Raw genomic sequence first — 26,201 nt, forward strand, 5'->3', positions numbered from 1 at the left:
AGATGTAATCTACACATCGGTTATAATGTTTATTAATTTTTTTTTTCGCTTTATTTTACTTTTTTTTTTTTGTTTTTCAATAACGTATTGTTCATAAAACAATACGTTTCAAGAAAAAGCTCGTACGGATTACTCTCCTCTCTATCCACAAATATATCGCAACTTGTGTGCACATAGTAAGGATAAACTATTCTCATTGAGAAGAAAAATTTCGGAAACGCGACAAGGTCGTCGATAATGTTAAAAGTACAAACTCCCAAGTACATAGACTGATTTTCAGTCCATTAAACGAGATTCCTCTAGAGCAATTACAAATATTGTTCTATGAGAAATTCAACATTGGAAGCGAAAATTCTACTGATTATCAAACAGTTTCGATTTTATTATTATACAATAATAATAATAATAATTATAGATAGTTGGAGGGAAATTAAGCTCTATCCCTTTCATATATTTTTTTTCTTGTAGGAAAACGAATTTCCCTATAATAAAGAGATGAGATAAAAACAGAGGAGATAAAATATCAGTTATAGTGACACAATGAGTTAAATATAAATCGAAGTCTTGTCTGTTCAACAAGACCCGTACCATTCATGAGACTATAAGGATATCTATATCGAAGCTATGATTTCCTATGAGAACAGAGCCAAAACCATCGTCAAATTAAAAAAAAAAAGATCATTTTTTTATTATCGTTTACGATTTATCGATATTACGATAGTGCAAAATATTTTTAAGAATCACTTAAAAAAAAGAAAATTATTTACAATCAGGTAGTTTAACTCTGTCCTCGTGATAAACTTGAAAAAAATAATAATCAACGAGAATGTAATGTCTTTGTAAATTGGTGCAGTTTTTTTTTTGTGAATAATAAATATACTCTGTATGTACAGAATAGAAATGAAATAAAAAGAGAGAAATAGAGAGAGAGAGACATGATGATACTTATAAGTGTAACGATCGATATTTAAAGACATTTTTTTCACTAATTATCTTAATTTTATATCTACACTGTAATAGACAGATATCTCTGCGTATAAATATCTTTGTATTATATTTTATTTTTTTGTCAAGTAGTTAAACAAAGAAATTACCTAAAGGTATATATATATATAATATATATGAAACTTGGATCATTTATAAATCCTACAGCCATAAAAACGCCTTAATGAGATTTGAGATTATTGATTTGACTAAAAGAGAAGTGAACAAAAAAAATTGTTAAAGGACTCTAACGATCACAGCTATTATGCGATACTACAGGTGCTTAGATCGCGCTTTAGTTTATAATAATACCATAAAGGATGACGCTTTTTAAAAGAAACGTCAGGAAATTGATAAAAAAATTTCTATTTATATTTTTCTCGCTTTTTTTCATTTTAAAAACAATGAAACTAACAACGATATTCTAAGTATGAAGAAATTGATATTCGAATAACGAATAAAAATAATGTCAATGACCGCTATGACATTTTCTTTTCGTTTCCGAGAAGTTTTCCTTTTTTTCTTATTTTTTTTTTTTTTTTTTTTTTTTGGTAAAGTTTTGGGTCCTATTATAAAAATTTGAACTAGAGGCGATCTTCTAAATTATAATTTCCATCATAGGAGTGATATACTTAAGTCTAGCGATGAAGATGTGTTTCTGTGTGTGAAGCTTTGAAGCACAAATTGGAAATGGAAAAAATGTCCCACGAGAATATCTGTACAATATTAAACCTTATCGCGTTGATTATGCTTCCACCGTTTGCATAATATATATATATAATATTTTATAGAATTGCGTTTTATAAAATATTCTTACGCTCTATGATATTAAACGTGAATATTTAATGCTTTTTTTTGTCTTCTATACATATACGAAATATATTATACCATAAGTTTATATATGCATATAATATATATAAGTGTACGTTTGAAGCATTTTCAAGGCTGTGTAAAACTTATTTCTATAATTCTCAAAAACATGATGAATTTTAAATTAGTTTGACGAGACTAAGTACCGGGAAATTTTTACGTATTAATCTCGTATAAAAAACAAAAAGAAAAAAACATTGTTTTATTTACGCGAGATTTTTGTATCGAACTAAAAAATGAGAAAACAATAATGACGTTCGTGTCGTTAATATCTTTTATATTTATATAAAAAAAAAAAAAAAAAAAAAAATTCCAGTCACAGCTATCCACAGCATTCGGCAAATATGTTGCACTCGTTAAAAATTATTTATATCACAATAAAACGCCAGCGCATCCTTCCGTCTCATTTCGCAACACTAAACTTGCGCATACAATCCTTCGCTCGCGTTGCCTTTTATATAATGCTCTTTTTTTTAATTTTATATAATATAGCTTACAAGTGAGCGCATCGAGATTCTGGCAGGTTTTGTCCCTCGATCCGAGGATCCGGATGGCTGCGGAGACGTACAATGGGAATCGGCGATCTTGGGGCGATACCTCTTGAACGTATTTAGTAGTATGCCTGGTTCCTACAGTTGTCAACAGTGTCCCAAGTAACACGATTCCTTAATCACAGCGCGTTTTTACACCAGGCAAGAAATAGAGGAGACCGCACACATCTTTATTTTCTGAATTTTTCTTTTTCAATTTTGAATAATTACTGGCTCTTTGCTGAAGAAATTGAATCCATCCTTAGAACTGGCTTCACACGAACTCGATAGAATTTTGTACCTTGAGGCACGCGAAAACGATTTTCAGGCTAAAATAAAAATTCCATTAATTAATATAAGTAAAATTTACAATTACCTAATTATATTTGAAAGACAAATATAAACAAAATAATATTTAGGTATAAAAAATTTTATTATGTAACAGATAATAATTTATGCAATTACCTTCTTCGCATGGCAATATTCTTTATCAATGACTTCTGCAACGACATGCAATCGATTAGGCGTCCCATCGGGACCACCTTTCAAGTCCAACATATTGATGCAATCAGAATTGAGAAAATACATCGTTGTCGATTCCTGGAAGATAATAAAGTTCTTGTGCTGTGAGTCCCAAAGAACTAAAACAAAATCGCCGGGATTGCAAGTCGAAATGTTGATTAGTCCTTGTTGCACAAGACCGACGGTACTTTTCGACAGTTTTTCACGAATTTTGGTCGAGGTCGAAGTTGACGTTGAAGCGGACATAGCTTCTCGCCGATGTTGTTCAGGACTTGTTGCAGCATCTCGAGATAATGGTTCAGCAACAACTGCTACAGACGTACTCATATCTTTATCACGTCCCTCGGTTGATGTGCTCGACGACGAACCAACTGAATCTCCCGCAAAATTTCGTTTCGAACGCTCTTTGACTAATTCAATTTCCAAACGCACTTTATCTGACTCTAATGAACAAACAATAGATTCCGCCATCTCTTTACCCTCTCGCATTACTCTCAACTCAGTATTCAATCGTTTATTATCATCCTCAAGTATCTTAAGTCTACTGGAAAAATAGGCCGGATCACTGTCAGCTTCCAATTTGACTTTTTTCGATTCTGAAACTTGATCCTCATCACGATCGGCGTTTAAAATTTCCTCATGTCCAAGAGTTGTTTGATTTTTCGATCGTTCGCCTTTTAATTCCTGTCTTAATTCATTTCTCTCGACTTCCAAATCGTAAACCTGATTTTCTCGCTGTACCAAAATATCATGATCGGCCGCTATTTTATTCTCGAGTTGTACGTTTAATGCATGGAATTTTTCCACCTGGATAAAAAGAAGAAATAAATATTTAAACATTTATCGCCAAAGATAAAAAAAATTGAGAAACGAGAAAATGAAAATAAAAATTTTCAACCTTTTTGCTCAGGGTTTGTCCAATTTGACTTGCAGATTCAGTCAAAAGACTAATGATGTTCTTGTATCGTTCACACTCGGCAATCAAAGTCATTTCTCTAGATCTATACATTTCTAATTCTCGTTCTTTTTCCTCAACCATTTGTCTTGCCACTTGAAGTTCCTGATCAAATTTAACGGTGAATTCCGTCCTTTCCTTTTCTATAGCGTGACGTATTTCTGCCGCTCTCTCCAGTATCATGTCTTCTTTTGTCTGTGCTAAAATTGCCTCGTGATTCACCAATTCAATCACGTCCGTTCTCTGCAAATGAAAATGCTAATTAAAAAATTATAACAAAAAAATTTTTTAATAAAAATTAAAAGAAGATATTTTACAAACCTCAATTTTTTCGAGGCTAGAATCACTGGGACTCCTCTCCATTGTTGATGCAGCCATAAGTTTGAAGCGACTTCTGATGGTTTCCAGCTCTCGTTTATATTCGACTTGTAGTTTGTCACTTGCTTCCTTGACAAGTCTCTCTTCATCAGCGCGTGAAATTGCGAGATTTTTCTCTAGTTCTTGTATTCTTTCTTGACACTGATTCAGAGAACTTGTCAACGATGCTATTTCAATAATTCTTGCATCATTAGCTTCTTTAAGCGTATTTTCTTTCTCTAAGCTGGCTTGCTTCATAGTTTCGAGTTGTCCATGAAAACGGGCTTGCAAAATATTCTTTTCCGACTTCTCATTATCCAAAGTTTGTCGCATTGTATTTAAAAGACGTTCGTGCTCCCTGATATCAGTTTCCTTTTCAATAATTGTACATTTCATAGCACGAATATCTTCATCGCGATTCTGTAACATTTTTTTTAAATCAGCCATCTCGAGTTCATGATCCACTGTCATTTCTTGTTCACGTTCTTGAATTATGCGTTTACATTCATTTGAATGAAGAGTAACAGCTTGATTGAGTTGTTCAGTAATTGTTGCAATTCCACTTTCGTCAAAATTCATTCGCCCTTTTAAATCGGCCAATTCAATTTTAAAAGCCTGAAGTGCCTCAGTGGTGGCTGTCTTCATCATTCTCAAAAGATTTCGCAGTCGATCCACTTCCTCCTGAGTGTTCCCGAGATTCTCCTGAAACAATTCGAACTCGATATTTTACTCGAAATATGTATTTATTTTTTGAAAGTGGATCGATCTTTTATAGGATTGACGAGTTCTTTTGTCAAATGCCCAGCAAAAGATCGAAAATTGTCTATTTTTTTTTAACTTAAATAAAAGAATAATTTTAAAAACAATGTTAATTAGTCAAAAAGTGCCACAGATAATTTAAAAGTATATATATATTTTTTTTCACATGAATGGCAATGATTGCAAATTTGGAATGATACTGGGAACATAAGGATTCGGAAGAGTGCGACGGCAGCTATCCTGAAAAAATTAAAAGAGACACGCGAGCACGACTCTTTCTTTTTTCTTTAATCATTATTCGCACACAAAAATTATAATACACTAATTAAAAGTACATACATGCGCCAGTGTCACAAGCAACAAAAATGCAAATCCGATTAATTAATTACAAACAAACACAGGCTTTAGATTCGTTCCTTTTAGGAAAAGACATTTAAACAATTATATTTTCAAGCAACAAAAAAGTCTAAATTTCATTTTCAAAATGTTAATTTCAATTTGATGTATAGATAATTGTTATTTCTATAAAAAATTGAAATTCAATGAGATCTTAACGTGAATTTAGAAAAAAAAATTAAATTCATTTCTGATAAGAGAACTAAATTTAGAATACAAATTCAGTAGAAAAAAACTCAGTTTTGTACAAAAAATTTACTTCATTATCTAAAAGAACGAAATTTAGTACCTAAAAGAAAAATAATTAAAAAATAAAATTTTGGAATTAAAATAAATAATAATGTTTGAGAGGAAAGATAAAAACATTTGGAAAAAGGAAGAATATATTAACTACGTGTGCTTGATAAACATCTAAATTGAAAATGTAAAAATAGTTTTAACCCTTGCAGACCTTAATTTCTTCATCAGGAAAAATATTGTTTTTATAAAATATTACTTCGAATCTCATTGTAAAAAAATTTGCTTTGTCCAATTAATTTCTTTTTTCAATGATCAATAAGAAATTTATTTGAAAAAAAATATGAAAAATTGAATGTGAATTCCGAAAAAAAAGGAATTTTAATTTAAATTTTATCAAATAAAAAAATTAGTAGCGAACAATTATTTAAAAATTAGCTAAAAACGAAATCACTCGGTTCTAATGTTTTAATTTATAAGTAGATAATAAATAATAAATAATAAATAAACATTTTAAATTTTGCCAAAATTATGACTTTTCGAATCATACAGTCAGATCATTAAGGGTTAATCTGTAACAGTTTCCAAACAAAATTTAATGCTGGAAATTGACGAAAAATCACAGAAGTTTCATTTTAATCAAAATTTACTTAAATTAACAATTAAATATTAATAATGAAATATGAAACATTATTTTGATCATCAAGTCAAATTTTTCAAAAAAATTATTTACATTTAAAAATCATTATTATTGATCTTGATAATATTAAAATATTAATAATAATACAAAAATCAGTTTCATTAATATTCATTGATTAGTTATATCATATTTTCATGAAAATAAATTTCTAAAAAGTAAAGTTTAGAAGTTTTATAAAAAAAAATAAAAAACAAAATAAATTTCTTTCCAGAACTAATTTTTGACAGAAACTATATTTAATTCAAACAGTGAAAAGGAAACGTAAATAAACAATAAAAGCATTTAAATTGAATGAAATTTGGTGACAATTTGAAGCGTTTGAATAAGATTTTGAATTGGAAATAATGAAAAGCAGATAAAGCTTGAAACAAAAATGTAAAGAAGGCGTAATTGAGACATATAAAGGCGAATTAGGAAAGATACTTAAACCCTCAATTAAGAGAAGGCAACAAAAAAGAAATGTTTAGGGAAGTAAAGAAATTAAAAGGAATAGTGACCCAACGTGGTAGTGGAACGTTTACGGCTACGTCTACGGAATTGTTTTTTGTTTTCAGCGAGCTGTAAGTCGTCCAGTACCTGAAGAAGGGATACAATAGCCTGATGTTGGCTGTCGGTGGGATGTTCGCTGAGACTGCTTGGCAGTGATTCATCCATGTAAAATTCAGTACCCATGAAATCTGCGCCTCCAACAGCAACGGGGCTACTGCCTTCGCTTCCGCAATGTTGTTGTTGTTGTTGTTGTCGTTGTTCAATTTGCAACTTTTGCTGGCCGTCGCACCCTACGGGTTGAGATACGGTTGATGGATTTGAGCTTGGGAAATGTCTAGGAATATTGACAATTAAGGATAATGGAGTATTACTGAATGTTTGTGCGTCGCACGAGAGATAGTGATCATGAGAACTGGATAAACCGTTTTCGATGCACTCGGTCAGCGGACTAAGCTGAGGTAGTGGTCTTTCGCTTGTGGTTAAACTAGGAAAATGATAGGATCCGGGTTCGCTGGATGACGAAGATCGATTGAAATCAGTGCCTTTTGAATTTAGCGGGGATATATTAGTCGAGATTGAAGAACCCAATGATGCACTTTGCTGAACACCAACCTCCGTTTCTTTTTGTCGAAACTCCTCAGAAAGAATGCCACCGTAATAATTCAGCTTCGAGTCCGTGCCCCGTTGGCCAATCTTCTCAAACTCCTCCGTATCAGTTTCCGATTCGAAATCACCTCTGAAAAATATATTAAATTTATTATTAAATAATTACACATGTCCGTTTGATTTGTATAATTTGATTTTTCATTTACACACCTGTCGATCATCATCTCAGGACGAGCACTGACTTGATCCTTGGACGAGACATCATCAACTGGCATTGAAGTGCTTTCCTTGTCCTTGTTACCGTCAATACTGCCCTCACTTAAACATTTGGAGTAAAAAAATTGTGTGATGCTGCTAAGATCAGGCGACGAAACATTGAGTGCCAAATCTGGTAGTTGTTTCCTCAAAGATTCCATGTCCTCCACAGTTAATTTTGGAAGTGTATTATCAAAAACTTGCGGTGCTTGAGTTGCAAAATCTGGAGGCGTATCCTCCATACCAGGAAAGAGTGTATTAAGAAAATGTCCATCAAATTTACTCTGAAATTCACGACGTCTACTGAGTTCTTCATTGTGAACAGTTAACAATTGACAGGCCAAATTACTCGCCCATGATAAAAATGATTGGGAGAAAGTTCTACGTCGAACCACCTCTGTTATGGCACTCATGTACATTTCCGGAGCTAAATGAATCTGCTGCAATACTTCAAAGTATCTTTTTAATCGCTTTAAAATTTCATTGTACATTGACAATTTATAATCAACGTTTGTTATTTTATTTTCAACATGAACGATCCATTTTAAACGATGATAAATATTATTCGATAGCTCCTCTTTTGCTTTTGTACATCGTCGACGAATATCACGTAGTTGATTGTGATTATTTAACATGACAAGAAGTTGTCGACGATGAGATGTACAAAGATCAGGAAGAACACTTGCATCACCTTCAATTTTCGTGCGATTTTGATTTTGTAAAAATCCTTGAGCGAGTTCTCCTTGTTCTTGAACAATTTTCTTTGCCTGTGTCATTAACTGTTCAAGTGCAAATAATCTCTCGCCAAGACCTCGGATTTCCTTGAAGTCCTGTTTATTTGCACTTTTAATTACTTGATTTACATCAACCATCAACGATTCCATCACACTCTCATTAAACTGTTCCAATCCTCTCGAGCATTGCTCGGCAACTTGCTCCAGAGTGCTATGATTATCCTTAGCAGAAATCCACTTGAATAAGCTCAACACTCCAGAATCATCTTCTTCTGATGTTGGCAATTCATCAGGACTGAGAAGACCCTCCGCTTGCGCTCGCAGTGCCGGCAAAATTGGAATTTCTGCTAGGGTTCCCACATCATTGCTGTAACTGTAATTCAAAACATTTTTTTTTTTTTAATAATATTTAATACACATTCAATAAATAAATAATAAAAATAAGTATATGTATTTAAATTTTAAATATAAAGATTAATTTTTTCCTTCTTTTTAAATAAATGATCTATTTGAATTTGAAAACGTTAAAAATTGAACGAATTAAAAATGTTAATAATTAAAAATTGATGCTTGTACAATAAAAATAAAATATAAAACAATAAAGAAGTGAACAATTTTGAATATCAAAGAACATAGAAAAGGTGAGGCAACTCTGAAAATGAGGTACCCACGATGCTGAGGCTTTCTCGCGCGTTTACCGTTAGTCGAAAGATCATGGCTTACTTTTGAAGAAGTTCTATGTACTGATGTCGTTCCGCGTGATAAACGGCAAAGCTATGCTGAAATTGTTCAGCTTTGGTTTGAAACATTTGCACAACGTCCTCAAGATTTGCAATGACTGCGGCCCATCCCTGTTGTTGTAAGTGTTGATCGTGGACCAATCTCTCGCAAATTCGAATCTGATCACGAGCCAAACCGCAACACTGTTGGGCCAGCTGAGCACGTGCGACAATTGTTTGATATGTCGCCGGCATCGCCGACGAAGCATCAATTTGGCTCTGAAGATCAACATCTGCGCAAAGAGCAAAAGACAAAATTTAAATTAGCTTTGATCTCAATTTCGCATTCATTGTCATCGTGATACAAGATTGTGGTTAAGAGTTGGTATAGGAGATAACAAGAAGGAAGGATATATAATTGATCGACGCTTTTGAACGCGCTCGTTTAAAGCTCGCCAACGTGATCTTGGCACGCGATGAAAATTCAAGGTTACGAGAATGACTAGATCTCTCTCTTTCGAAAACTTACGTCATGCTGGATATACAAGAGACGTTGCATGGATTATCTCTCCTCTTAAATAATGACCCTTCTTCTTTTCATCAATAATAATAATAATAAAAATATAATCTTCTGAACAAAAATATTTTTTTTAAAAACGAAGAATGAAATTTTCTTCTCCTCACACATTTAATATAGTTTATTCTATTTCGGGAATGTGTCCAACTGAAATTCCCCTATCACCAGTCTGATTCAATTTGCAATTGATTTCCGATCTAATCAATTTTCAATCAAATCTTGGGGAAACCCTTTGGAGTTTGCAAGTACAAAAGCCATTCTATCAGCATTGAACTTTAGTCTATTTGATCATCATCTATAAATTACAGTTACAATGGAAAAATATGAAATTTAATTGTCAAAGAAGTAAAAAGCAAAAAATAACTTTTTTTAAAAAAAATATTTTTTCATCATATAAATTATTATTTAAACTTGAATAAACGTGCATAGACTTGTTAACAAATTTTTTTTTCTTCTTAATATCTCACTTCAATATTCATTTTTTCAATTGACATATTATTAAATGATTAACGTCTTGTGTTTTTCTGAAACTCTAAAAATAGTCACTACGTTGTCATGATTATTTTTTCAACAGCAAAATATTTATAACAACAATTCCCATCGGTGAAAATTTAATTATAAATTGTCGACGAAAATTACTTATATAATAATTTTGCCAAACGTTTAATTTGATTGTGAAATCACAAATAATATTCTGGATTCAAGAAAGGAAAGTTCCACATTAAAAGTTATCGAATACATTATTCATATGTCTATAATGTTATTATGCATACGGGAAGAAATCTAATTCTACCCCTAGACGATTTTCAACAAAATTACGCCACAATTCATAAAAATAATCGCTGTGAAATTGACCTAGAAAGTTCGTTTCACATTAAATCAAAAAACTTAGAAAAATAATTATATATGTTAAATATTTCCGTATTTTTTTATTTAATTAATTTTCAAAAAATAATTGATCTAATCACTTTAACAGCAATTATAGTGAATTAATTGCAAAAATTTGACTTACTTAAAACATCATTTTTCTATATATATGATTACACATGTACGTAAGATAAAGCAATTTTTTTATCAGACATTGTTTCACTATATACAATATTTATCTTTGTGAGATACATGAGCAAGGTCTAACATTTATAATTTTTATTACACCTCAACTTTAATACGTATTTCATTGTCAAAGTATTAATTAAAAATGCATTAATTCAATAAAAAAAAAAGTTATCAAATCAGAAATTCAAGTTCGGAGAATTTTTCCGAGATTCAATCATTGCAGCTGCTTAAGTCAATGTTATATTGTTTTATTGCATAATTCTTTTGTCCTTCATAGTTGAATAATTTTCTGGTTGACAATTCATGTTTCAAGTTATAAAATGCAATTATTAAAAGTTAAACAAATGCATTTTTAATTACATACAAATGTGCACATAGAAAGTAAATTAGAATTTCCATCTTTTTTTGTCAGTGATAGACGGAAAGTTCATAACTTTACCCTAATGAATAACAAATACTTCTTTTTTGTCATAGTTTAATCGAGTTTTCCATTAAACGCATAATAAATATTCATTCAATTCTAACGAAAGAAAATTAATCGCAGTAGATTAAAAAGATTCATAAAGTTCAATTTGTTTAAGACAAAAGAAATAAATTATTCTTTCAAATATACACGATTAATTGTTTATATATTTAATATTTTTTTTTAAATAAAAAGAAGAATAATCTTTATTCATCTAATGGAACAAATATTAGGTCGATACTTGGCAATTTTCCAACTACAAGTTCTCTCTAATAGAATTAGCCAATTATAACAGAGTTGATAAAGTTTCATGTATACTATATGACAATTATGAATCAAAAATAACTTTACCAGATTTATTAATTATTTGAAAATTTATTATTATTGATCAAATAAAATAATTGGAATATAAAAAATTAAATGTATTGAAAATTGAATTTTTATATAGTAATTCAGAAATTTTTTTAATAATTTAAAAAAGTCGTTTCCTTATGAACCAAACCCCAGAAGATTGTAATTAAGATTTAGAACTTATTCTTTTTATCGACCATGCTTAATTTCCCACAAGTAAATATATATAAACTTTGCAACTTTCATCATTTACATTCTAATAAAATTGAATACTTTTCTCTCTTCTATAATGCATAAACACGCGATAATATCAAAATTATGTTTAAACTAAATCACTTCTCTATAAGTTAATTAACTGAAAGGAGTAATTTTCTTCATTTAACAGATCGTTCAAAACACTTCTTTAAGCATCCCTCTTATCACTTTCTGATTACAATTTCACGCTGATAAATCTTCTTCATTAGCCTACAACAAGGTTCATACTTTCTCATATATATATATAAAAAAAAAGTAATAAGATATACAATAATGATGAAAATAAAAAAAGGAAACAAATCAGAACGGAACGAAATTCTCTTTCTAGTAGGACACCTGATTATCTGTTTTTTTTTTCAGCAAAAAACTAGTTTGCATCTCTCTAATCGTGATTATATAGTAAATAGAGAGTATAGAATTTTGTAGATCTTGATAATAATGTACATCAACACATTATCAGCATCCTGCCTATTACATGTAATCGGTATATGAAAACATGAGTGCAGATGCTTGTATATAAACTCGGGACAGTGAAATGATAAATCGCCACTCTATATCGTCAAAGAAGAGAGATCCGCCTCTTATCTTAACTTCCTACTCCGATGACCGTGCATCCCAGAAACTCGTGTGTGGAATATCACGTAGTTGAGTAATTAATTTAATATATATATATATTATTTCTTTTGCGACAACTTAATGATAAACTTTTTAATTTAGCACTCATTCCTATCGCCTATTCATTTTTGCTAGTATATTCTTCCACGTGCAATCTGATGACGTCATAATTGATGCACCTAATTATATTCACCTCCAAGTGTTTGAATTGAGTTAATAGAACGACTAAATTTTATGAGAGGAAGTTGTTTTCTTTTAAATTAATTATCTTTTTATTAAAAAAAAAAAAAAAAAAAAAAAAAAAAAAAAACATATTTTCTATAAATATGGATTTAAATACATGAGCCAAAAGTTTTGAACTTCTTTAAGTACGAATTTTATTACAAAATATTGTTTTAAATATCTACAAAGAAGTTATTAATTTAATAATTGTTTAATTTACTGTTTTATTTTACATTGCTATCATAATTTTTAATAATTTATAGATTGAAAAAAAAATATTTCATTCATTTGAACGTTTAGAATTTTTGGCTCATTTAAATATAAATTAGATGAAGAGGTGAAAAGTGAGAGATAATTACAACTATAGAAGAAAATAGGTCAATTTGTAATTGTAAAATAATACAATTTAATATTAAATGAAGTTTTATTATTGAATGTTTTTAGTCAAAGAAAAAGAGAAGATTGAAAATCGTAATGACAATTGAAAACATATTTTTCTCGAGATTTGTAATCATGAAAATAAAAAAAGACTTTTGCGTATCAACTTTAAAAGAAAAAAATGCGTTCGTTTTACGAGGATTTCTAATTAATGAACGAATATCTATATAAGCTGGTAGGGCGAATAGATTAAAACAAAAAGGCGCAATGTTGAAATATCAACATGGTCGCTATCATTAAAAAAAAAAAAAAAAACTCACACCGAAGAAAATGGCAAAATACATACACCTCCAATACAAAGTAAACGAGCAAAATTATCGTCCTCGTTCGTACAATAATAATAATAATAATACTAATAATAATAATAATTGCTCGCAGTTTGTTGAGCTTTATATTGTATTATTTAAGTACGTTATGGAAAATCACACGGTCAGTTGCAAAAGCCAGAGAATAAAAGTGACGGGAGACTCGAGGAAAAAATATTGTCTTTCATATGCACTCTGTTACCGGGTGGGTAAATATGTATATTCAACGTGTGGCTACGCATTGCACCAACTCTCGACCCCTTCAACTTAAATAAGCTTTTCCTTTTTTTTTTTTTTTTTTTTTTATTCCAGTTCAGTGCAGCTCCATCAATATTTAGAGGCTTAAAGTTTTCACAACTTCCCTTCCATTCTTGGAAAATGATTAAAAATAAAATATGCATCTCAATTTCTCGGCGATCATGTCAATAATATATTTTTTTACTTCTTTTTTCAAATAAAACTCAACATTGCGAAAAAACGAATCTAAAAAACAAAAAAATTATCCAATTTACTCAAATAATTGTATATATGAAAATATTAACGATTCTACAAGAATAAAAAATGAAATTAAACTAAAATGATATTCTTTTTCTTTTTACATACAATCAAAGAGCGTCATTAGATTTTTTTTTTAAAAGCCTCATTAGAACAAACGTTACATTTATAAGCCATTAAAAAGGTTTATTTAGTTTCATGAAAAGAAAAAAAATGTCAAATTGCCTCGTTATGTAATTGCAGAAGGGAAAGAAAAAGTATTTCTGAAATTCAAGGGAAAGCAAGTGAGTCCATTCACCTCGTAAACTGTGCGCACTGATATACAATATAATTTTTCTTATGTAAATTATACAGGAAGAATAAAACTTCCACAAGAGAAAACGAATGGTGAGCGTCTTGATAGTCTAAAGAAATTTGGTAAATTAGAATTTTTTTTTTTTTTTTTGCATTGAAAGGTCAATAACACCGCTGTATATATGTATAGCGTGATTGCTAACACGAACATTCACAACAGTGGTCTTGTAATCATTTAACCTACGAGAAGCTCGTTAATATCAAGAAAATTGTTATATAGGGGAAAAAATATATTGAAAAGGAAAAAATCTTTTTCTAGATGGTATTTTTCCACGAGTGCTTGAAAATAGACATCTAAATCAGAATACAAAAAGGTCACAATAGTGATATTGACTTTTTTTCTCTATAATAAAGTGAAAAATATTTCTATTTTAATATCACAATACAATATGGATTATTTCGAATATGACATAAAAAAACAAATTTTCAATTTTTCTTTAATAAATCAAGAATTTGGAACATTAATTTAAATTTTCCTTGCACATCATAGAGGAAAATTTGATAAGACATTTTTTTACGTTTAAAAATATTTTTTAATAAAACTCGAGAATCGTGAACATGAAAGAGGAAAAAAAAGGAAGTGCAAAGGAATTTGAAATTCATATCACGAATGAGTGATAAAAAATTCTTGTCGTTCTAGAGTTATAGTAAAATAGGAGCAGTAAAATAGGCCGAAGTGCATTAAAATTTCAAGTATACCCGCGCGATCGAATAGAAGAAGATGATATCACTAACAAGCAAAATTGTGATAACAGCAAATAAAAGGAAGTGTGTGTATATCAAAAGAATCTCTCGATTACTGATTAGATGTACACCTATACATATGCTCGATAGCACCCACCGATTATTATTGCTCCATGTTTGACAAGGAATTGGGTCGTACGGTCGATCACGTCTATGTCACGGGTCAAAGTCTCATTATGTCTGTGATTCTAGTTTTACGTCTTTAATTATTGAATAACCGAGATAAGTAAACAAGGCTGGCGACCGTTTGTCTCGCAGCTGATGTAATTTATGAGCAAGATATATAATCCATGCAACAAATAAAAAAAAAATGGAAATTTATACTGATTCTCCAGATGAGTAAGTCTGTTTTACATTTCCATCACATGAGATTATCCTCGTGATATTTTATCATAACTCGTTACAATCATTTGCTATAGGTGCAAAGGACAAAAAAATTGATTATTTACAATTTTCTAGATAATCAAATAAATATTATTTTCGATTTTCTAAAGTAATAAGGGAGCAATTTTTTTTTTTATTTACATACCAGAGCCATAATCAATGCTAGGTATAGGCGGTACACTGCTGTTGATGGATGCCTTGTTAAAGAGGTAAATCGGATTTGTGTCCGTTCCAGCGGAATAAGAACAGACTCGAGCATCTGATTCCAAAGATTCGCCACCGCTCATCAACAGAACTTGGTCTTTCGTTAAGACGCCACATTCTCTTTCGATCGCCTCCTTCAGCTCAGACACACTGAAACAAAGAAAGTAACAAGAGTTGAAAGTTTAGATTTAGAAACGATTATATATACGAGCGCTCTTGGCTATATGTATATATATATATATATATAGTATATACAAGTTGCTTCGCTCTCACTCGACGATGATCATTTTCCTTTAATGACTCGCAAAGATGTGTACTACGCCTCATTTAAAGACCCCCTTGTGATCGAGAAAGGAGAGAATTTCGAATAAAGATATATAGACAATCTGCAATGAGGTTTCCCTATAGGTGCGACGCACGACCTGCTTCTCACGAAGGTATAGTTCACAAATAGATATTTAATCATTTTTCCAAACATTATTCGCTATTATTTTCAAATCATAAATATGATTTATTTATTAAATGTTTATTTAAACAATTTCTAATTATATATTATCTATTAAAAAATATTTTATATAATTATACTTCTCTAATAAAAAGGAAAAAGAAATTATTTTTATTAAAATTATAATTCTTGATTCAATATTTAGAAATAATTTTTTTTTTCCATTTGTGACAATAAACCACAATGAAGATTGACAAGAATAACAAATATAGAATGAATCTTTTGAACGATTCGATTAAACAAAACATTCTACTGAGAAATTGATTCTATTTGAAAAAAAGAGAGAGAGAGAGAGAAATTCTCCAATAAACATTCAAAATGCCTTTGATATAGTCGGTGGATTAAAATATGTGTATTTTTAGATTATAATATTTATAACTTGACTTCCTAATCAACAACTGTATAATTATGGATGGATTAAATTTATATAGAATTTAAATAAAGAATTCTTTGTGCACTACTGTAAAAATGATTAATTATTTTGAGTATATAGAATAGTCGACGAAAGAAATCGTAAATTTTTGTCTCCAAGTTTTTCGCTGGTGCATAAAGTTTTTTTTTTCCTTACTACTATATGTATAAACTTGAGAACTTTCACGCGGTATAAGAGAAAAATGATCCAGTTTTGAAGATTCATTTCTGATTGCAGTATTGTGCACACCATCAGGTCGCACCTCATAATCTCAATGACCGTGACTACTAGGCCAATGACCGCGCGCTCGACAAAAAAGCAATTTGGACCAATTCGAATTTTCACGAGATTACTCAACAAGCCCCAATTAAAATCAACGTCATATGATATTGCGAGCATGTAAACTTAGCCCTTTCATTACAACATCAATTACGTATTGAAATCAAAGGCCAACTATTCTTACATAGGGTAACCAGAAGATGACATTAATTCAAACACCCACTAGGCTATGCAATCGCCGCCATACGACTTTTATACATTCGTGGATAGCTCGAATAATGCAAAAAATTACATAAATAACATCGCCTACACTTGCAAACTAATATGCTGAAAAGTCGCTTTTCTTCTATTGAGGAAAATATTACATACATATATCTATTTTCAAAGTGAGAAAATAAATTCTTCAAATAATATTTTTGACTGAATGCAATATATTTTAATTTTATATTTCGTTAATTTAATTAAATATTGTTAATTTTAATTTAATATTAGTTATTTTCTTCTCTACATTTTAACTTCATTTATTAAATGAATTTAATCGTTTTGAAAATTCAAATTTATTCATTATAATGTAAAAAAGTTTTCAATTTATTAACCTTGCTAAACGAATGAAAATCCAATGTATCCATTTATCATATGAATTCACTTCTTCAAATTTTAGTCGATAAAATAATTAATGAAAATATTTCCAACAAAATAAAATAATTTATATCTTCCGAGACACATTTTTTTCGTGACAATATATAATATTTCACTTGCACGATAAACAACCAAGTTACTTTCTTTTAAATGATTTATTAACCTTTTTGCATTCTGCAATCTTTTTTTACATTTATAAGTAGAGAAATTGTGTGTAGAATTTAATTAAAATAAATAGAAAAAAAGAGAAAAAAATGAGTTCATTATTGATTTGAACTCGAGTGCAACAGACTTTTGCAAATTACCAAGAAATATCATTTCACAAAAAAGTTTCTAGAATCTTTAATCTTTATTTGCGTATCTAGGGTTCTCTAAATCCTTCTTTTTATCTTTAACATTATTGTTGACTTGAAGTTATTAGTAAATATACTTCAATCCAAACAAGCGTTTACAGATAAGGTATAGCATTTATAAAAAGATAAAGAAAAAATGTTTCAAAGAACCAAATGCATGTGCAAATTTTATATATCCTATATAATAAATCTCTAATCGATAAACTCTCGAAGTTTTGTCACAGTAACCTGTATCCCATTGGTCGAAGTTTTATTCGTCATCTTCGTCTTTCTCCGTCTTACAAGCACGATTATCAGACACGTTTAGCCCGTAATACGAATATACACTCACATATGAATAAAAGCATTGTATGCGTTAGTTTCTTTCTTCATGCAAGCATGTTATGTATATATATAATACATTCAGTCCGAATAAGGTTCTACTGATGCACAAATATATTAGAAAATTTGTACAGCATCATAATCTTATAATTGTTTTTAAATAAGTTCTACTAAGAATAATGATTAATTAATTTTTATTAATAATGAAAATGTATTTTTTTAATTATTTCAAGTTTTAATTATATACTTACAAGTAAAATAAACGTTATAAAAATGATTCATAGTACCCAATAGTGAGAACCCTACAAGAACCCTACGACCGTCTTTCGATTACTTTCAACTTACTATCATTTTTATTGAATGATAATTTAAGGTTATATTATTTATTATAAATAGTAGAAAATTTGGACCAGTATCATTTTAACACGAAACTTACAATTAAGATTTTTATATTGTGCTACCAGGAATATTGTTATTTTGTGCATGTGCTGAAATCAAATAGTTAGTCTAATAATAAAATTAATAAATTACTTTAGTGAGGTTCACAACGTTTCTAAACAACGATTTAGAAGAACAAATATTTTTCTATTTAAATGTTTACATATTTTTGCATAAAAACTATTTTACTTAATTTTTCGATCAATAATTTGTAAAAGAGAAAATTATAAACAAAATATTTTATTGTTTTTGTCAAGAAAATATTTAAAATCTCACCTCAATGTTTTTTTGATATATACTCTTTTTTATTTATAAAATTATGACTGTCATATATATTCACTGAGAAAAATGTTTAGTCAGAGCAACCAAAATTTGGTTGGGCCAACAAAAAAATTTTGTTAGTATTTAAGCAACCAAACTATTTGTTTGAGTCAACCAAAAAATTAGGTTGAGTGTTTTTTGTTGGCATAACAAAAATGTTTGGTTAGCTCAACCAAATTTTTTTTGTTAGGTCAACAAAAATGTTTGGTTGATGAAACCAACAGTTTTTTTTGTAAAATTAAAAATTTTATTATACCTTATCTCTTTTCTTTTTATCATCTTTATTTATTTCATTGTTTATTTATTATCAATTTAACATTGAATTTATATTCATCCAATTGAAATATTTATGGACTTTAAAAAATCTCACCTCCGCCTGGGATCGAACCTCTGTTATAAAACTGAAAGTCGGGAGCTCTGACCACTGGACTACCCATCCTTGTGAGAGATTTAAACTAACTGTTCTCTTAAGCTATGAGCTAAGAGCGAATTAAACTATTTGGTTGTCGCAACCAAATTTTGGTTAGAACAACAAACGATCATTTGGTTTCTGAGACCAAACTATTTTGTTGTGTTAACCAAATTATTTTGTTGTCGTAACTAAATTTTGGTTGGAATTTAAAAATTTTCAACCAAATAATTTTGTTGGCCTAACCAAATGTTTGGTTGAGATAACCCTACGACTTTGTTTCAGCCAACCAAAATTTGGTTCCAAGAACCAAAATTGCCTAACCAAACAATTTTGTTGCAAACACTAAATTTTTTTTCTCAGTGTTTATTAAGGAACAAAAATAACATTATAAGGGTAGGCCTTAAAAAAGAGAAGCAAATAGAATAATATGATTAATTAAAATCAATTTTTGTCGGGAAAACATCTTCTGTTTGTTTTTGTGATTTCACATATAAATATATTCTGCGCAGATTTTGACAACTAAAAATAGTAAAAGGTTTTGTTATCATGTGCCAGAGTATATTAATAATTTTTTTAAAAAATTGTATTTTTGGGATTAAAATATTTTAAATAGTTAATATATGATAATATGTGACAGTCCCCGAGAGAAGGGACCTTAGCTCACCAAAACGAATTTCACAGGGCAAGCGTTTGAAGAAGAAGCAGAAACGAGGAACTCGAAGAGTGGGGCGGAACTTCTGAAAAGTTCCCCCACCACACTAACACAACGTTGTGTTTCTGTATACGTGAGCTTCGTCTACTTCGTGTATCTTCGGGTCTCAGTCAGCACGAACCGAGCGAAGCTCACGTACGCGAGAGTATAGTTGTGTAAGTAAAGTAGTGGGGCTGATTTCTTGAGTGCCACAATCCGCCTCGAAATGCGCTTGACATACCCATCTTCAAAATGTTATTGTGTCAAAAGCAATTATCCTAATCAGTTTTTGACTTTTGCATGTGAAAAAGCAATTCAAAATCTATCATTTACCATATAAAACTCAATATTGACCTCTGGTGAGCTAAGGTCCCTTCTCTCGGGGACTGTCACATATATTAACGTTTAATAAAATAATTTTTGTATTACAAAAACATCATACAAAATAATTTCTCAAAGTTCAAGGAGATTTTACCATTAAATAAGACATTTTTATTTTTTAATATCTTCGAATTGATTGCTATACATATATTTAAAATTATTTTCACATTCTTAATAATTTAAATTCATTATATTTTCTAATGAATTATATAAACTACAAATTTTCTTTTTACAGTTTAATTATATTTTTTATAAAGAATAATATAGTATTATAACCTGAAATTATAATTAATCAAAAATTGAAAGTTAAATAAAAGTTAAATTGAAAGTTCTCAAAGGGCAATCGTACGGTTCTTGTTATTCTTCTCACTATTAACCATTAAAACTAATTTTTGAGAAAAACAAGCGTCACCAAAAACATAAGGACCTAACCAGAATTCTGCATTTTTCCCTATCAGAAACTTACCAAATTTTAGTTTTCGATAAGGAAACTTAGGAAAACTTCTCCACGGGTTCTTTTTTAAATTTTCTATGATTGTTAAGAAATGGTTAGACTGACAATTATATGTGTATTTAGTGTAATAAAAGTGCAGTTACAAAGTATTTTGCTGATATTAACAAAAATTTAAATTAATTATGCAAAAACTTTATATATTTTTAGAAAAATTTAATAACTCGCTATCTTTTTGACTAAGTACTAAACACCAACGAAAAAGGCGCGCGCGAAGCGCGCGCAGTCTTTGTCTAGTATATATCAAAATAAATGCTTATATAGTCATCGGTAAATATAAAACACTTGAAAAGCAAGTCCAGCGACATTATACAATAACAAATTAAACTTTCAGCATATTAATTACATTTACATCATTCAATTGAATCATCTTATGAATTTATTTTTTTAATTAAAATTATCGAATAAAATAAATTCATTAATATAAATAAAATAATTAATAAATACTAAGTATTATTATTATTTAGTGTGCAAAATTCGATATTTCTTTTAATATATGTTACATTTCATATATTAATTATACGAAATAAGTGAATAATGAGAACATGAAGTCTAATATATAGTAATAAAGAAAACCTTACGTGAATTTAAAGATTAATGAAAGATCTGATAAAGTATAATCCCAATATGAATATATATATACTGGGAAAGTTCAATGACCGCAATAAACACTAAAGCAAGGAAAAATTGCGATAAATGTCTATCTGGTTTACACAAATTAAGTCTGCAACTAGGACACGAGTTAACCGAGTTAACTATAGTCACCAGACCTCTACTCATATCAGACTGATGTCAACCACTACTTATGCTTCACTCCAAGAAATTGTAATTGATGTCTCGACCCCCAAGCTCGGAAGTTATATACAGAAATAAAAAAATATATATTTTAAAGGATAAATAAACAATATAATATACAAAAGAAAATGTTTTACTTGCAATATATTGTAAGTAGATTTCAGAGAGGAATATTATTATTTAAATAATTATATATTATGAAGAACTCTCGTTCAAGTGCCAATTTTTAAATAAGCCCCTTTACTCTCTTTCCAATGAATCAAATTCTGTATACACCTTCGGCTAATAATATCTCTTGCATCTAATACACTATTTTACACTCTGCATGCCCTACATTCACAGGATTGCAAAGTGAACCCTGTGTGTTTAATGCGCGAAAAAGGCGACTGGCCAAGAAATTGCACAGCTGTGCTTTCAAAGAAGAAATTTATACAGTTATATGCATACTTCAAAATTTCATTGAAACGAATTCAAGAATTCACGTCAAGAATTTGAAAATTTATAAACAAACGAATTATTTCAAGCACACTTAACTTTCAAACGTCATAATCAAACAAATAATCCAATTGGCGCAGACATCACGGCATTTTATAGTTTGAATTCAATTCTTCATTTATTTATTTTTTAAATCAAAGAAAATTTAAAAATTTGATTATCTTTTTTCAAAAATAACTTGTGAAATGCAGATTTCTATATCCGAAAAAAGTTTCTCTCGGCGATGTTATTTTTTTTTTTTTTGAAATAAAAATTATCTCCGCTGAAAGTTAATTAGGTAACAAATACCTGACAACTTTATGAAACTGAAGTTACCAACGTTGATTCAACGAAAAAATAAAATTTAAGGATTCTAATTCCTATCAATAAAATTTGATTATTTTCAACCCTCTGAAACATGAATTTAAAAAAAAAAATATTTATCATTATTTTGTCCCGAATTTTCCGAAAATTTAAAAATTTCAAGTAATTTTGATATTTCCTCGACTCGGAAGCAATTTTTCTCGTTTGATAATTATTTGTTTCAACGCTAGAAGCCTTTTAAAAAACAGAAAAATTGCTTTCAAGTTGGGGAAAACAGTGATTTTGACATTTTTCTCACAGATTTTCAAAAAATCCGGAAATTTCAAAAAAATTTCTATTTCCCCGACTTGGAAGCAAGTTTTTTTGTTTTTTAAAAGGCTTCTAGCATTGAAATAAATAATTATCAAACGAGAAAAATTGCTTCCGAGTCGAGGAAATATCAAAATTATTTGAAATTTCGAAATTTTCGGAAAATCCTGGACAAAACAATGATAAATATTGTTTTTTTTTTATTTCAGGTTTTAGAGGGTTGAAAATAATCAAATTTCATTGATGAGAATTGGAATCTTTAAATTTTATTTTTTCGTTGAATCAACGTTAGTAACTTCAGTTTCATACAACTTTTTGAATTCTAGAGAATAATAATGATAAACCATTGAACTTCTCGCGTGTTCGGAGAATTCCTCAATAATGTTAATTCAGATTTCTTCATTTGTCCCATTCTCTCGATGTACTTAATGAGTTGAATCTGTCATTTCAACGAATTCAATTAACGTACCTGATAAATTAATGAACATTGAAATAAAACTATATAAAGAATGCACAAATTACATTTTAAAATTTGAAATAAGTTGTAGACAAAGCAGAAAATTACAAAAACCAAAAAAAAAAAAAAAAGAAAACAATGGAAATTGCAAAAAGACCGAAAAAATATTGTCAAAATTCTAGGTAACAAACAAATTTTTAAATTGCATTTTTCATAATCTTCCTTATTGTGTATATTAAATTAAATTTTTAAATTCATAAGATTAATAAAAAACAATTTTGAGTTAAAATATAATTTTTTTTTTTGTAAAATAAATTATTAAATCTTACCTCTGCAAAGCAAGCTTGATGTCGAAGGTGATGGTGCTTCCGGTATCCACGTAAAATATGTAAAGCATGTTGAAAATGATATTTTTCAATGATAAAAAAAATTAATTCTCCTTACTCCTGAAGAATGACGATTATCAATAATTTTTCCAATTCCTTTAGTCAGCTTGATAGGGGCCGTACCCCACGTTGTCTGGAACTCGCGAGGACGGCCCCAGAGTGTCTACGATTCATTTATCAATAAGCTGAGTCGATAGACTCTTCCTCATCAAGAACTTTGAAGAAAACTCCTTGCTTATCACTCGACTCTTTGATCAATTTCATTCAGGTAGCGTGGGTTTTTACAAAAAAAGGTCTCAATAAATCAACCCCCGTTTCATTAACAATTACGATTCGATGGTCACAGCTCATGGAATTTTATATGTAAAAACAAAAACTCTTGGAATTAATAACGAAGAAAAGCAAATATGAGATCATAAAAAAAATTGTTAAAAGGCTGTGTGTATGTGTGACTTCTTCGTTGTCCAGCAGTTAACTTTTAGGAACGTTGAAATCAAAATCCTCAAAACATATATATGTATAATTATATATAAGATTCAAAAACAACCTTTTTTTCTTGTGACTAGAACGAGTCTAGATATAATTTCTTCTTGTTTCCACTCGTTAGCGAACTAAATTAACAGTGCACCTTGGCGTGTCCTTGGTGGCATTAGGGAAATTAAAATAATAAGCCTCACAAGGTCTCAGACTCAACGTTTTCGAGGTAGCTTTCAGTCTACGATGCAGACGATGTACAAAAATCATGCATTCCCCATATGAATATACAAAAAAGCATTCAACTTGACATAAATAATATAAGCGTTTGTTGATTCTTGGTGTGTGTGTGTGTTAAATTAAATAGACCTGGGGATCGTTGACACTGAGTTATATCACTTAAGATTTGCAGGTCTTGAATCCCTTTTTCTAATCTCCAACTTGTTACGATGTCACTTTTTGTGCTTCACCTAAAGAACAAAGAATTTATTTATTTACTTTTTTTTTTTTTTATAAAATATATCACGTTGAGAGTCGTCGCTCGTTCAGCGATCGACCTGTTAAAAGAGAACGTCGTTGCTCGAATCAGCTGCTCGCCAAAACAAAGCACTCGCGCACAACAAAATTAATGTATCAAAGAAACGTTCTTCATCAGGAATAATGGCAGACCAACCAAGTTCCTGGATGATTGTTTCAAATTTTACAATCTGAAGATTACCTGAGAATGTTCTGAATAAATCGCGTTCCTCGGGGTGTTCGATCTCAAAACAGGGTCTTCGTTGAACCACAACAAACAATGCTGCGCCACTCGCTAACGACGAATGCGCGTACACTATAACAAAGAAGTTCACTTTCGCTTCAAGTTTTACAATTATTTAACGTGTAATTTACTTGTTCTGAACTTATTATCTGTTTGGGAGTTTGGCACTTTGTTTTTTATGTACTGTCCTTTAATTGAAATGTCCAATAACTCAACAGAAAAATCAACTTTATGAATAAGCTCTTGCTACCTTTCCCAGGAGCAACTAGCTCAGTAAACTCCCACTCAACATTTTGTTCTGACGCATCGCGACGCCAGCTGTTTACTGATGGTCGAGAAGTGTGAATCGAAACAAGCACGGAGGACAGAAGGTCTGATTCGCTCAGCTCTCCAAGATATTTTACTTTGTTCCTCTCTCTCTCACTCCTTATGCGCACCACGTACTGCGCATTTGGTTGCTAGTTGCCTCACGCGGGTTAACAACGAGAATCCAGGGCTGTACATTTACATTTTCCTTCTATGTTTTCTACAAAATTACAGTATGAATGTTTTTCATGTTACAGGACATGGTAATTAATATGAAAGGTAATTAATTTTTTGCCAGAATTATTTATTTACAATAAATATTAGAATTTTTCAAAACTAACCTCGAAATTGAAAATTTTTTTTTCTTTCAGATTTTTTGCACTTTTTTAACAATATTCAATAATTACATGTTTAAAAAGACGTTAATTAGAGATTTTACTTAATAATTATAATGTAACAAAAAATGTTTAAAAAATAATTTTAATTTAAAAAAAAAAAAATTTGTTCTAAGGTTGGTAGCATTGGTAGTTTTTACAACCCTTGGTTAAAAGACGCGGGGATCTTTTTGTCGTTTTTGTCATTTACCGTTAGAAAAATGTTGAAAATTTTTATGTGTTTTATAAGTTCAGTTTGTTATTTTTTTTTTATAAGTCAAATTTGACTTATTTGCCAAAGTAATCAAACAAATTTTTTTTTCCGATTAAACAGGTAAATTAGAAACATAAATTGGTTCATTAAATATGTTAATTTTAATTGATTTTGCAAAAATTTTCAGACTTCAGATCAGCATAACCTTAAAAAAAAAATATTTTTTGCAGTTGTATTTAACAAATAGTACTTTCAAGTAATATTGTTTTCTTAATGAAAGCAATACTTAAACTTTTTCAAATATTGAGGGTAAACTTTTCAGCCAAATTTCTTTATTGTGGTTAAAAATTTGTTAATGGAAAGTAAGAATTTAATGCACAACTATATACTCAATCTTTACTACACGTGTCTATTTACAGTTAAGTATTTTACATTTGACAAGTTTTAATCGACAACGGCTGGGTTTATAATTTTAACGTTAAGAATATA

The 26,201-nt window shown here is 29.8% G+C and overlaps 1 protein-coding gene and 2 long non-coding RNA genes across 5 annotated transcripts in view; 2 read left to right on the forward strand and 1 right to left on the reverse strand.

Moving 5' to 3' along the window:
* Positions 1–36: 36 nt before the first annotated feature.
* LOC127286911 (RB1-inducible coiled-coil protein 1) lies at positions 37–25,190 on the reverse strand. 3 transcript variants are annotated; one of them, XM_051313550.1, is made up of 11 exons: positions 24,777–25,190; positions 23,528–24,528; positions 15,518–15,726; positions 9,118–9,406; positions 7,616–8,767; positions 7,171–7,535; positions 6,887–7,089; positions 4,183–4,920; positions 3,805–4,104; positions 2,850–3,713; positions 37–2,713 (listed from the first exon to the last, which is right to left on the reverse strand). In XM_051313550.1, the coding sequence occupies exons 2-11, from the start codon at positions 23,593–23,595 to the stop codon at positions 2,612–2,614; spliced, it is 4,290 nt and encodes a 1,429-aa protein (XP_051169507.1). In that variant the 5' UTR covers positions 23,596–24,528; positions 24,777–25,190; the 3' UTR covers positions 37–2,611. The 3 variants fall into 3 exon arrangements, with proteins under 3 accessions (XP_051169507.1, XP_051169508.1, XP_051169506.1); XM_051313551.1 differs by lacking the exon at positions 6,887–7,089 and having other exon boundaries at positions 7,412–7,535; XM_051313549.1 differs by having other exon boundaries at positions 6,887–7,535.
* LOC127286958 (uncharacterized) lies at positions 15,740–17,253 on the forward strand. The gene is made up of 2 exons (XR_007843816.1): positions 15,740–16,013; positions 16,731–17,253. It is a non-coding gene; the product is annotated as an uncharacterized LOC127286958 (long non-coding RNA).
* Positions 25,191–25,703: 513 nt separating the features above from the next.
* The window catches only part of LOC127286961 (uncharacterized), a 49,760-nt gene continuing 49,262 nt past the window's right edge, over positions 25,704–26,201 (forward strand). Inside the window, exons 1-2 of the long non-coding RNA XR_007843819.1 lie at positions 25,704–25,832; positions 25,943–26,130. This is a non-coding gene — a long non-coding RNA (uncharacterized LOC127286961). The remainder of the gene's footprint in view (positions 25,833–25,942; positions 26,131–26,201) is intronic.

Source organism: Leptopilina boulardi, unplaced genomic scaffold (assembly GCF_019393585.1).
Source record: "Leptopilina boulardi isolate dan_hultmark-lab unplaced genomic scaffold, ZJU_Lbou_2.1 LbouV2_366, whole genome shotgun sequence".
Lineage (NCBI taxonomy): Eukaryota > Metazoa > Arthropoda > Insecta > Hymenoptera > Figitidae > Leptopilina > Leptopilina boulardi.